Genomic DNA, 14,127 nt, shown 5'->3' on the forward strand with positions numbered 1-14,127 from the left:
ATGCCTACTTAATGCATACTAATTAACTAATGGGACCTTATTGTAAAGTGTTACCTATTGTTCTTTATTGTTCTTTTGCTATTTGAAACATTTGTTTGCTTTGAACATTTAAATACAATATACATTTATAAAAAATAATATTATATTCTTTAAAATGTTTAGTAAACCTGTTAGGACAACACTTTATTCTAACCTAATTCAATAAGTGATGATACCATATACGATGATAAAAGCTTCAGCAATTATCGTTCATTTTTGCAATTAACTTCCATGGGATCTGTCATTCAGATATCAACTATTCAGTTTTGGATAGTATGTATTCCAGTTGTGACTAGAACAGATACTAGTATCTAAAAAAAGAAGTACTAGTGGCATGAGCCTAGAGCCTAAATGTTAAAACAGCTTGCCATATCAGGCCTGAGGATGCTCAATATAGTAAAAAAAAAAATCAAATGAAAAAAAGTGTGAAAAAAAAGATAAAACGTCCAGCTATGCTCTGTGTTCAGAGTTTGATTCAATGTGGAGCACAGGAGTTTAACTTCCTGAAATGTCAAAAATATTCCCATCTATGAAAAACAGCTAGGCTACATGTGATCATGGTCAACCTGCAAGTTAACACTTAACAGGCACAGGAGGTGGCTCATATAGTAAACCCATTCTGCACTGTAATTTACCATTACTTTTAATGATGCAACTTCACTCCTGTAACATATGGCAGATCTAGAGAATGGCATTTCTCTGAGAATTGGTGAAACGGCATTAAAGCTCACTTCCAGCATTTGAAATAAATCCGCTGCTGAAATCTTGGTCTTGAACAGCACGGGGTTTCATTAGATGATAATGATGAGGGCTAGACAAAGGAAGTGAGCACTTAATTCCCATGTGTGTTTGTAAAAGAGAGAGTGCTCAAACAACCCATTGGACAAGGTGAAATACTGGGACCTGAGTCAGCCTGTCATTTTAAGAGAAGGGGGGAGGGGTGGGGGTGGTTGCCAAGGACAACAAGGGGGAGTGGAAAATGAAAACATGTCCCACTTTCCTTTCCCCATCCAATTTCTCTCTCCAGTGACAGCAGCCAGAGGTCAAGCCAGTGTGCTTGTGGAACTACAGGGACCTTCAAAGACAGCACACTGAACAAAAAAAAAATATTCATTCATATTTCTACATCCATCAGCCAACTACAATTTTTTGGCTTAATGTAAAAAAAAAAAATAGCAGATCATTATAGCAATTATGTCAGCAAAGTCCAAATGAATAAGGATGCCGTCCTTATAATGCAGCACATTTCCTTTTTTGTCTGAAATGCAAAAGCCAAATGAGCTGAAACATCATTGTACTGACCATGAGGACACATCTTATCATATTTTTGTTGCGATAACATTATTATAAGATTATGAATGCGTTGTAAACAAAAGCTCAATAAAACCTTATTTTTGAATCATACCTGGGGCATGGTTAATCGATGCAATCGGATTTGCAGTTTCAAGGTTATACAACTGGCAAACTTCTCATGTTACATTGTACACAAGTACAACACACAACACAGTCAGTCTGCAAAACCCTGGCACATTGCTACAGAGAGACAGTGAACTAATTCATAACAGCAAAAGATTTTATAAGGATTCTTGATGGACTGACTAGATCTACTGTCAGCTGTGAAGCATTTATCCCACAGGCACTCAACATGAGGATGGCCTGAATGGTTCAGTGTGAGACAGTTTTGGGACAGTTGGCAGAACTGTCACTTGTCCTATCAGGTCAGTGCTGCGTTGTCACTACATCTTGCCATTCACTGATTGTGTACATGTGTTTTCATGTCTTGCAAACTAAAACATTTGTCACAAATTGGACGAGTTGAAAATTCTACTTTTTAATGACACCAAGTTAACATTATATCCAGCTGACTAATGTATATTAGGTTTGCAAGAATGACTGGAGATAGTCTTGAAAATATCCATCAAGAATGGGTTTAAAAACCAAAAAGTTTGGGATCAGTAAATATTTGTTTTAAAGAAATTAATACTCATATTCAAAAAGGACACATTAATCAAAAGTGACAGTAACCTTTATAATTTTACAAAAGATTTCTGATTCAAAAAATGCTTGTTCTTTTGAACTTTCCTAAAAAAATAAATAAGAAATGTTTTTAAGCACCAAATCAGCATATCAGAATGATTTCTGAAGGATCATGTGACACTGAAGACTCGGCAATGGCTGCTGAAAATCACAGCAATAAATTACATTTTTAACAGTATTTTTGATCAAATGCAGCCTTGGTGAGCATAAAAGACTCTTAAAAAAAACTTATTGACTGGCCCAAATAAGCCAGCAGAAAAAAATTCTAATAATTGTTGTTAAGCCCTGCCCACATGTTTCATCTAGTGCCATGCACACTATGCATTGTGCTTTTTGCTAGCTAAAACAGCTCACAAAAACAAAAAAATTAACGTTTTGAAGAATCTTTACTCTGCTCATTTCCACACAATTATAGCACTAAATGAAGAACCAAAAACAACAAAAAATACACAGCAAAAGCAGTTCCTCTGACTCTTGCATTAAATTCCAGTCATACAGAAAGCTATGAGGAAATAGAAAGTACATTTTTCACTGAGATGCTAACACAAACTGCAGCAAGCAAATAATTGGGAACCACTGGATCAGGGAATACAATTTTTTATATCTTTATATCTATCTTGAATACAATCTCAGCAGTTTTTAGATTATAATCTCATTGGATGGGAAGATTATCAGTGAATAATGACTTTTAAAATCATATGACTTGCAGATTTTAAAAACCATATGACTTGTAGTATAGAGCACACAAGTCATATGGACAACTTTTAGATTTCCAATTGAGCTGTGGTCACTGATCTTCAAAAAAATGCTTTAAAAAAATCTCATATCTGGTGCAGAAGAAAGTCTTACAGGTTTGGAAATAACATGAGGGTGAGTAAATGATGGCAGAACTCACATTTTCAGGTCAACTATCCCTTTAACACAGAACTGCAGCACCGTCAGACGTAAATCTGACTTAACTGTTGGCACAAGCACATATTGCAGCACAGCAGCAGAGGAAAGGATGGCCTACATCACAGGAAGATGAAAAAAGAGGGGGGAAACCCCTACACATTGACCACAGTCACAACACATTTACAACATACTGCAGGACCCAAACCACAAACTGCTCTCTTCACTCAACTGTTTCTTGAATTACCCACGTTGATGAACAACAATGCTGCTGATTGAGCTATATTAAGGACGACATTCTCTCAACAAAGAAGCGGCAGATAAAACCGCACAGAATTGGTTTGGTTTTGTTTCATTAAAACGTTTACCTTTGATTCCCATGGGCGGGCACAAGGCTATCAGTAAATCACACCGTCTCTACTCTTTGTGTGTGTGTGTGTGTGTGTGTGTGTGTGTGTGTGTGGGGGGGGGGGGGGGGGGGGGGGGTGCAAAACAATTCTTCATTAGCAAATCTCACAACAAATGTTAAGGCTCCTGTGAACAGAGGAGTCAAGAGGCTCCATGTGGGAAACTGAGAGATACTGTAGAGGTGAATGAACTCGGGGGGGCCAAACAGGATGGGACTTGATGTAAACCAATTTGGTCATCAGTTAAAACTTTACCTTTAATTAGACCCTGATGACTTCCAGAATACCAGAGGAAATAAACAGTCGAGACAAAGACAGGGGAATATGTTCCTGTCCACTAATTTTCCTAAACAATACCCTGTCCAATTACAGAGGTCCAAAATAAGGCAGAGTCCAGTTGCCTCTTTTCTAAATACAAACAAAGGCAGGTCAGTGAGGGAGAACCTGTTAGATGATAAAAAAAATAAAAATAAAAAATAAACCTCTCTCGTGGGGACTATACAAGTTTTTTATAAGCAGAAACATTTCAAACATGCAAAGTAAGCTTTTTGATCTCATTGCTGGGCAACTGGAAGAGTATCTCCTAAATCAAGCAAGTCACATATTTGAAACCAAACTGGTTACAGCATGCTGGTATCTACTGACAGCTCCACTTGAGCATGCAAGCTTATTCCTAGTATGATTCTTCCTCTTTATTAAATGACGTGTCCGCATACATGAAGGCATTACATCTCTAATAACTGAAAACTACGCATTCTGAGCTAGCCTAGCTTTATGTGGTTTTAGCATTCAGGTGGTTCTTAACAGCTCTTTTGGGTGAAAAAGTTACTAAAATAAGGCATATCTGGTTGTTTCAACCTCTTTGTGCAATAAACTAAAGAACTTACGTAGTGTTAATGTTTTCTTTTGGTTTAGCATTCAAGCTAACCATAATAACTAAGCTTTGCTTACTAGTTCTGTGTGGAAGAGTGAAATAGGTTACTATATGAAGTTTAGCAGGTTATAATAACCAACATTACGGCTAAACAGTCAAGGACTGTAGTGATTTTAATACACAAGGCATAACTGTAAATGTAGCTAATTCAGCAGCTCGCCATGGCAGATTAGCAAGCAAAGCAAAAAAGGAGAAAAAATGCCCTACCTGAGTCAAGTTTACTGCTCCACTCTTCTCTTCTTGCTCATAAAACGAGCCAAAATCCAAGCCAGCGACTTCTGATATTTGCTTAGCCGAGCAAATTCGCTCGCACTTTTCTTTCGTAGTGTTATTGAATAAAATAAAAAAGCCCCTTGCGCGTCCCAGGTTCACACACACATACACACACACAAACACATATATGACGCGCTAGCAGGCTGCTAGTACTTTTACGTTACACCATCCGTCCTACATTACTCGCTTTTAAAGCCTCGTTCAACAACAAAACAGCTCAATTAGAGTCTGTGCTCTTCGCTTTCAGTTTCCGTGAGCAAATATTACATGTAGTGTTGTATCCTCCTCTTATTCAGTAAAACAATGAGGGGAGGGCTAAGCTTCAGAATTCGGTTAGCAATGTCGCTACGCCATCTATCTGCTCGAGCTCAGATTAGGCACACAGCAAAAAGGTCCAATCAACCTTCTGTGTTGGTTGGACCTATGGGCCAAAAAGACAATAGTGTCGAAATGTAGTGAAGTAATACATTAAAGGCAATTTTTCAGTCAAATAATTTTATATATCTATACATTTATTTTTTTTATTTTTTTTTAAGTTTGGGGTTAGTAAGATTTTTAAAATAAATTAATACTTTTATTAGTTCTTAAATCAACCAAAGGAGACAGTAAAGACAAGGTTCTATTACAAATAAGTTATGTTCTTATACATTGTACTATAATAATATATTATAGCTATATAATAATAAAAGATGATTGCATTGAGATGGAAGCCTCCTCATTCACTTTCTGTTAAATGTTGGATTCTTACATTTTTGGATGTGATTCTTCTAGAATTGTCTACTGCTCGAGTTAATGGTGCGAATGAAAAGGCTCTCTGGCACACTGTGTCTGAGTCACTGAAAGCCTGGGTGAGATGATCTCTTTTCATTACCTGATTTAATTCAAGTTGTTTTAATTCTGTGTACTCATTAATTCAAGTTCCTGAAATTGAGTTATTCCCCTTGTTTTTTTCTTTCTTTCTCCATATATATGTATATTGGAAATGTATATGTCTATTTTGTTTTTGTGCATGTGTGTGTATACTATATAGAGAGAGAGATACAGTATATACATATTTTCTTTTGACTGGTTGTTGTTGATTTTGAAATGCTTTAATATTTTGTTGTTCCTTTCCCTTCAATAAATATTTGATCACAAAAAGCTATATAATAATAATATATTATATGTTATAATATAAACTTATAATAATAATAATAACCTATGATATTATACAGTATATATATATATATACTGTATATATATATATTAAGAATTAGTAAGAATTATTATATTCCAATAATATAGTATTTATATATATATATGTGTGTGTGTGTGTGTGTGTGTGTGTGTGTGTGTGTGTGTGATATTCTATTAAATTAATTCAATTTTTTTCAAATATAATAATTCTTACTTACTCTTAATATAATATAATTAGGGCTGTCAAAAGATTAATCGCGATTAATCGCATCCAAAATAAAAGTTTGTGTTTAAATAATATATGTGTGTGTACTGTGTATAATTAAATTTGTATATATAAATACACACATATGCTTGTATATATTTAAGAAAAATGTGTAATTTATATATAAAAAAATTATATTTATATATAATATAAATTATATATAAATATATACAGTATATGTATGCAAATATTTCTTAAATATATACATGCATGTGTGTGTATTTATATATACAAAATAATTATACACAGTACACACACATATATTATGTAAACACAAACTTTTATTTTGGATGCGATTAATCGTGATTAATCTTTTGACAGCCCTAAATATAATATAATATAATATAATATAATATAATATAATATAATATAATATAATATAATATGTTTATTCACTCATTAGGGTTTTTTCCACTATGTCCACTAGGTGACTTCAAATGATGGCCTTATTTTTTATAAATCTTCATGGCATCATTCATAATTTAAGCAAATGTAGATTAAATTAATTTTAAAAATAATATATAAAAAAAAAGACTTATTTGTCATTTCAATAACTTTATTAACACCTCTCACATATCACCAACAAAGGTTGGTATGGAGATTATGATTTCAAAAAGCTACCTTGTTTTCAGGATGTTTCCCCCTCTACTTTCAGATCAAGTTTAATGGTTTTGGGAGGAAAAAAAAATCCTCAGCCACAATTTCTTCTGTCCACAGAAGATATCAAAATAGCATAATAACAGGACACAAAAAGATTGCTCACACCCAGTACATAAACCAAACAAAGAGTAGGGTGTATCCACTGTGGACAAACTGTGGAAGTGTTGAATGGCAAGCGGTGTTCTAACATGAAAGACAAGCCTCTGTAATGTGATCACCATTATGAATGAGGTACAATACCACAGGCCATACTGACAGCTGACAGAACACACAGCCAGCTGCACTACTTTCTGCACTTTTATCTCCCTTTAATCTGCTCCTCTAATCAGATCTCTTGTAATTTGTAACTCTTTGTACTGGACACGGCCCTAAATGCACACTAAGCAGAGAGCCAGGTGTTTCTCGCTACCTATGTTCCTGTGAACTCACATGCTGTCAAACAGCGGCTGCAAACCATGGTGTAAATCACACAAGACATTAATTGTACAAGAAAACATAGTTACGATCTGTGGGAGAAATATCTTATGAGCCAAATGTGCTTTGCTTGTCTATAAGGTTAAGAATAACTTTTTATAATTGTATATGGGTTATAGTTGATGTAAATCAAGGACAATAATATGTCATGTTTGGTTCTTTGATAAATAATGACGTTATATGCTCCTGTTTCATTTCACATCTTGTTGAAAGGGGCATTAAAGAAAAGTTAGTGGGGGTCGTATTGTCTAGGCCCCTCCCAAAGAGTGGGCTGGTTTTGGAAGATAAAGTCCATTATATGACAGGATACATCTATTTTCTCTTCAGCAGTCCTGAGGCAGGAAACCCAGCGGTTGCACTCAGTGAACATCCCCTCTTTCCTTCTCCCTTAACCTCTCTCTCTCTCAGACGCGTCCAGACTTAGTGCTGACCCATACAGCTGGAGGGATGCTGGCCTTTCTGAGGGGAGCTGTGCAGCCAGTGACAGTCAGCAGGGCGAGGGATATCGTCCAGAAGCGGAACTCCAGCATCTACAGCAAGCCACCTAAAAGCAAGATCGGACCTGGGGTGAGTGAAACAATTACAAAATCCTAAAAGGTTGCAAAGATTCATGGGATCAGTTAAAGTTAGTTTAACTGAGGTCAATGGAGATAATGCACTCAAAAAAACTTTTTTCAAGATTTATAGTAAAATTTCATCAAATTGAATTAAATAACCCGTTTATATTATGAATTAAGTATGAGTAAAAAAAAACGTACTACATTTTTTTTTCTATGAATCTTAAACTTAAATTTAAACACATTTTCTCCCACCCCACGTTTCTGAATATGAATCACATAAAACTGAATGGTCCATTATCTTGTTCCATTAAGATTTACACAAAATGTTTTATTAAGCTTTTACTAATTTAATTCATAATATGAGTAATATGTAGGGATTATTCAATTTAATTTGTTGGATATTACTATTAATTGAATTGTGTACATTTTGAAAAAAGGCTTACAAATATTTTGAATGTGGGATTAGCTCGGATGACTCTTTGTATTGGAGAACATAATCCTTGTGTTTGGACAAGTCAAGTCAAGTCAAGTCAAGTTTATTTGTATAGCGCTTTTCACAATACAGATTGTATCAAAGCAGCTTCACAGTATTAAATTAAAATAATACAACAAAGTTTGTTTCAAGAGGAATTTATTGATTGATAAAATTAAATTAAATATCCCCAAAATATCCCCAAGAACAGAATTAGAATGTAAAATCAAGTTTAAAACATTTAAAACATCAAATTTATTTCAGATAATTATATATATACAAATACAATGTATATGGGGTCAGTACTATTTTTTTTTTTTTTTTTTTTTAAGAAATGACTTTATTCAGCCGTATAGGATGCATTTAAATATTTTTTTTAAATATCACACAGCACAACTGTTTTCAACATTGATAATAATGTAAAATCTTTCTTGAGCACCAAATCAAGAATGATTTCTGAAGGATCAAGTGAGACTGAAAACTGCAGAAAATCACAACTCATTATATTTTGTTTCTTTTTTGAGTTTTACTTCCAAAAGTTGAGATAATTGTAAAAAAAAAAAAAAAAGAAGTAATGGTGTAATGGAGTCATGGTTGCTGAAAATACAGTTTTGCCATCACATGAATAAATTACATTTTTAAACATATTAAAATAGACAAACATTTAATAATATGATTTCAAAATATTACTGTTTTTGAATTAAATAGTGGTGCAAATTCTGTAAGTAAAGCTGTTCAATTTCATGTGTGCATTCCTGTGTTTTTCTGCAGCAAAGTTTCTTGATTATGTCTGTGTTTGCCGTTGCCCTCCTGGCCCCTGCCGGGTGGATTCTGCACCACATCCCAGAATATCGTCAGAGAGCAAAACCCCCACCATCCTGAAGAAAACCCCCCACCATCCTGAACACCAGTGGCACACTGGTGTACCACAGACAGACCTGGCTGCCTCTAAAGCATTATTCACCACCAGTGAAAAATGTAGATCTTTATAACATGAGCAACATCACAAGTAATATAATAATAGTATACAACAATACATTAACACAATTATCCAATAATAAAATAATACAGTTAAACAATTGTTTGAGAGGGAGAAAAGGCCCCATTTGAATCTAATGAGAAATATAATTTCATGGTGTTTAATGCCTTAGGACTGTGGCCCTTAATGCCATTGTAAGCAGTGGCCCTTACTTCATGCAAAATGACTGCTTTTTTTCCTGTAATAAAGTTTTTTTTAAAACCACCTGTTTTGATTGATAACTTGTTTACAACTGTTTTTTAACTTGTGTTTCACTGTGATAAATGTTCTTGGCTTGAGGGCTTTTTTTTAGAAGTATACACGGAATATATAGAATTGGGTAGGCAAATTCTTTTAATCAGTCCCCCGTTTCTATGTCAACACTATCAATGCCAAAATGAATCTGCAGCAGTCAGGTGGTACAAGTGAGAGCTTTGTAATTTGTTTGCATTCATTATTATTGTAATGTTATGTGCTTTGAGACGTGAGGTAATTTAACGCCGCCTCTCGTGATGCTTTGCAGACTCTGCTGTGAGCGTTCATGTCTTTTGGAGGAGGGGTGGCTTTGGAGACGTTCTGAAGGGAGGGTGGGATCTTGTGCTGCATCCCAATTTGTCTACTTATAGCCTACTACTCCCTAAAAGTATACTCTTTTTGTAAATAAAAAGTAAGTACTTTTGAGTGTGTAGCAGACAAGCTTCGGGACATACTACTTTGTCATAACTTTAAGGGACAGCTCTGCCGCTTAGTTATGTGCATCCTGTCACCATTGAAACTGCAGTTACTTCCATCCGGGTATCTTTGGAATACTCATTTCAACATACTACAATTTGGGACACACTAATTCAAATTTCGAATACTATTTAGGATGATTTTAATGACTTCTCTAGGCTTATGAGATTTTACTTTGTTACAGAAGCTACTAGTGTGATTACTGAAATGTTATTTTCATGTATTCTCTAATGTCTGTATTTGATATCTGAATGCAGCAACAGTGCTTGCTCATTTAGCCCCACACTTCCAGAAATGAGATATGGGCTCGTTTTGTGTTTGAGAAAGGTCTTCAACATGTGTTAAAACATACAGGCGTCATTGGAGTCTATAGTTTAAGGGACCATTTCTCAGTTAAAGCCTTACTTTCCATTTAGACTAAAGTGTCCTATCCTTGAGAGAAAGAACGTATTATCTTGACTCTCCTGTTTATAGTTAGAGCCTGGCCAAATCCAACCTTGGAAAAGCTGTGTGTTAGTCTTTTTGGTTACAGGTTAAGGAACCACTGGCAGTATTGGAGATTGACTGAGTTGTTGTTCAGGACAGGCTGGCGCCGACAACCCAAATCTGCGACCTGGAAGGTCATAACGTGCCTAACTTCAGGGTCCGAGTGTCAGCCGCATAATTGATGGAGATATGCTTCAGTCTATCTGTATATGTGCGGAAAACTACTATGTTTATCTATTTCTTAGCCAATCAGAATCATTCAACCTGAAGCAAGGACGTATAGCTTAGACCTTGGTGAGGGGTATAACTGCTGTGATCTTTGTAACTGTAAGCGGGGCGGTCTACGAACTCTTGAAGCTGACTTCTGGTGATGAAACTGCAAACTATCTTCAGTAAAACTTTTCTTTAATTTATTATAATTCTGACTCTTGTCTTAATTAATCATTTCTGGTTCTGGGTCTTTGCTGTTAATCCCCTTACAGCAGGGGCAAAGGGTTTGAAAGGGTACCGCCCCATGATAGCTTTTGTACCTTTTTGTCTGAGAGTGAATTTACAATTTATTATTTATTCAGTTTATATAGAGGTCTATGGATGAATATTTGGGTGGGGCACTGCCCCACATTCCCTTACAGAGCTGCAGCTGGCCAGTCTGCAAATTTGGCTAGGGCATCAGATTAAACCCTTACTAATGTTAAGAAACACCCTGAGATTTTTTTTATGAGCACAAAGAGTCAGGACCTCAGTTCAACATCTCATCTTTTTACAGCACAGTGTCCCTGTGACTATTTTAGGGATTTTGGGACCTGCACACCCTGCTGGTCTAAATAACACCCAGGTTTACCCAGGAGTCTCACATTCAGGTATTGACTCATCTCTGCTAAGCTTCAGTAGAGTTGCAAGGTGATAGCTGCCAGCTAAATGGCAAGCTACCACCCACATTGAGCATCTCGAAAGGTCTGTATACTTGAGGAAACTAGACAGAACACTGATGTGCTTGATAACATCCAAACACTAACATGATACAGTCAATGTTTGTCCATGAGTGTTTCAATCCTCAAAGGAAGCAAAGGAAACCTCATTATGTGATGGGCTAAGGACGGTCAAAACGGTAATTTTTTAAAAAGTTTTTAATCATGATGCTATTCACATGTACAGGCCTTTTTTTAAATGTATATTTAGCCACACAACTAACAAAAATTTGTTAACAAATTTGTATAGCAAATATAACAGTTCAGTGCAAAATATGTTTGCCAACTAAAATGCTATTGACATCAAAGGTTTCAATGTCGAACCTGAGGAAGCATGTGTAAGCAGTCATTAAATAAAGTCGGAAAGGCATTGCCTATACTCGCCTGCCACACCATGCTACTAATGTGTATTCAAGACTTGTTGTAACTCTGTATTGCTTGGTGCACGTCCAGTAGTTTATTTAATGATGTTAATCTCCATTCATAACAAATTAGCTAGTCTGCTAGCTTGCTAAAGACATCATACCAGCCACACTTCTATTTATGAACCCTTTGACAGAAAATATATAGCTAACGTTTTTCCTCCTTGAATAAGGTTGGTAACCATGCCATATCTAATATTTGTTATTTCAGCATTGTTGGAGTTTCTTGATAAATTATTCTTGCATCTTTGGATCACCGATACAATTGAAATAGTTACACAACTTATTACATTTGGGTAACTTGTAATCTGTAACCTATTTCCCAAAAAAAAACTTTGCAACACTGTGCATGGGTTTAGTTTTAGTCATGTCTACTATAAGGGGGAAATTAATGGGGATTGCAGCCAGGAAATGGACTTATTTCAGCAAAATGGATCAATAAAGTTAGGCCTACTTGTATCTTTTCTCTGTTAAACGCTGGTTACTGGTCGTAACTGTGGTTCTATGAATGGTGGAAGACCGCCAGAGATGGTCAATACATGGTGGAGGGAGTCGCGTCCAGCGCATCACATCGAGAATCTTGTATCAATTCAGTCACACGTGAAACAGCTTCCAAATACGTCACGGTCGGTCTCTTAGTCATTCTCAATCCGAGTGATCAGAGACTCTGGCGGTCTTTCACGATTCATAGAACCACAGTAACCAGCGTTCTATTTCACTGTTCCAGACCGCCAGAGACGATCAATACATGGTGGAAGACGAATGTAGCCCAGTCATGAGGATATGAAGCTCAAGTGTTTTCTGGCAATATAGCAGAACTAAAAGTAGTAGGAGCCACATTAATTCTACAGAACCTTGTGAATGTGCAAGGTGATTGTTTTCTCGAGACACAACTACAGCGGGGAGCAAATGCCAAATGTCTCTCCACAAGAAGGCCTCGTTTACACTGCAGGTCTTGATGCCCAATTCTGATTTGTTTCCTATATCCGATTTAAAGAGACCAACCATGACGTATTCGGAAACTGATATGTCATCGGTCAAAGTCACGTGTGACTGAATTGATACGAGATAATCGATGGGATGCGCGAGACGTGACTCCTTCCACCATGTATTGACCGCCTCTGGTGGTCTGGAACAGTGAAACGAACCAAGTCTTGGAGATTTCGACATGGGACTCAATTAGTCACTAAAATGAGTTGCTAAGTAGGATGCATCCATTTTCTACAGGCTAGTGACCCTTGTCTCAAGCACTTTAGAATCCCCATTGTTTGTTTATTTTTCCAGAACAGCAGGAAAGTTGAGATTCAGCCTCATTGTGGCAACATAAATGTATTTATGTTCTAACCTAGTTTAAATAAATCCTTTACAACTGTTTATTTTCTCAAATCTTCATAAAGGAAGCAAGATGCGTTTCTAGTCAAAATATATAAAATAAAATAAATATATAACAAAATAACCTAATCTGGTCAGTATTGCTGTTATATCATAATTTTTCATCATTTAAAGGGATAGTTCACTTTGAAATTAAATTTTGGTATGTTTTAGCTTACCTCAAGGGCATCCAAGATGTAGGTGTCTTTTTTTCCGCAGTAGTTTCAATTTTGATATTTTTAGGTCAAACCGTTCTTTGGCTACTGCAGTTCAATGGAACGAAACCGTAGCCAAGGCGACATCTAGTGTATATATCTATACCCGCCCGCGCTCTCAGATCACTTGGACGTGGCTGTGTACATGAGGTAAAAATTATAGAAATACTGTTCGTTTTCTCACACAAACCGCTCGTTTCGTGTCTTAGGCCATCAATGTGTACTTACGATGGGGAATTGTTTAATTTGGACGATGGGGAATTGTTTTAATTTGGACTCTGTGCATGCTCTTTGAGACAGTGACCATCGACCTGCATTATATGACTGACAGACAAGAACGGTTTGACCTAAAAATATCAAAATTGAAACTACTGCGGAAAAAAAGACACCTACATCTTGGATGCCCTTGAGGTAAGCTAAAACATACCAAAATTTAATTTCAAAGTGAACTATCATAACTATCATAACAGCTAGTCATAACAGTTTAGCTTTCCCGCTACTTTACGTTATCGCTGTTTTAATCAAACGCAGAACTCTTTCTCTCTCATATGTAGGCTAACTAGTGTGATTCATTCTTCTAAAAACGGTTCTCCAATAGCAATGGAAAATTTTACTCATTTTAGTAAATCGATTCATCCTGGACCTCTCTCGTCACATATCGTTGGAAAGCCTGATTTATTCTAGTGAATCGGTTTATGATAAACGGTCTTCTCTTCAATATGTAGCA

At 36.0% G+C, this 14,127-nt stretch overlaps 2 protein-coding genes across 2 annotated transcripts in view; one reads left to right on the forward strand and one right to left on the reverse strand.

The window, feature by feature from the left end:
• Window positions 1-4,930, reverse strand: part of btbd7 (BTB (POZ) domain containing 7) — a 59,836-nt gene extending 54,906 nt beyond the window's left edge. The window contains exon 1 of the mRNA XM_082148373.1: window positions 4,516-4,930. The gene's annotated coding sequence lies outside the window, so the exon portion shown is untranslated. The remainder of the gene's footprint in view (window positions 1-4,515) is intronic.
• Window positions 4,931-7,467: 2,537 nt separating this feature from the next.
• On the forward strand, window positions 7,468-9,081 carry LOC309482827 (cytochrome c oxidase subunit 8A, mitochondrial). The gene is made up of 2 exons (XM_082148380.1): window positions 7,468-7,723; window positions 8,960-9,081. Exons 1-2 carry the CDS (start codon window positions 7,604-7,606, stop codon window positions 9,068-9,070), a joined length of 231 nt encoding a protein of 76 aa, XP_082004506.1. The 5' UTR covers window positions 7,468-7,603; the 3' UTR covers window positions 9,071-9,081.
• Window positions 9,082-14,127: the final 5,046 nt, after the last annotated feature.

This window comes from Leuciscus leuciscus (assembly GCF_965113295.1).
Source record: "Leuciscus leuciscus genome assembly, chromosome: 19".
Lineage (NCBI taxonomy): Eukaryota > Metazoa > Chordata > Actinopteri > Cypriniformes > Leuciscidae > Leuciscus > Leuciscus leuciscus.

Bases quoted from the DNA above. Each gene is read 5' to 3' on its own strand.
- LOC309482827 (XM_082148380.1), top strand. From the start codon at position 7,604: ATGCTGGCCTTTCTGAGGGGAGCTGTGCAGCCAGTGACAGTCAGCAGG. The intron at 7,724-8,959 runs GTGAGTGAAACA...GTTTTTCTGCAG, and splicing joins AAAGCAAGATCGGACCTGGG to CAAAGTTTCTTGATTATGTC.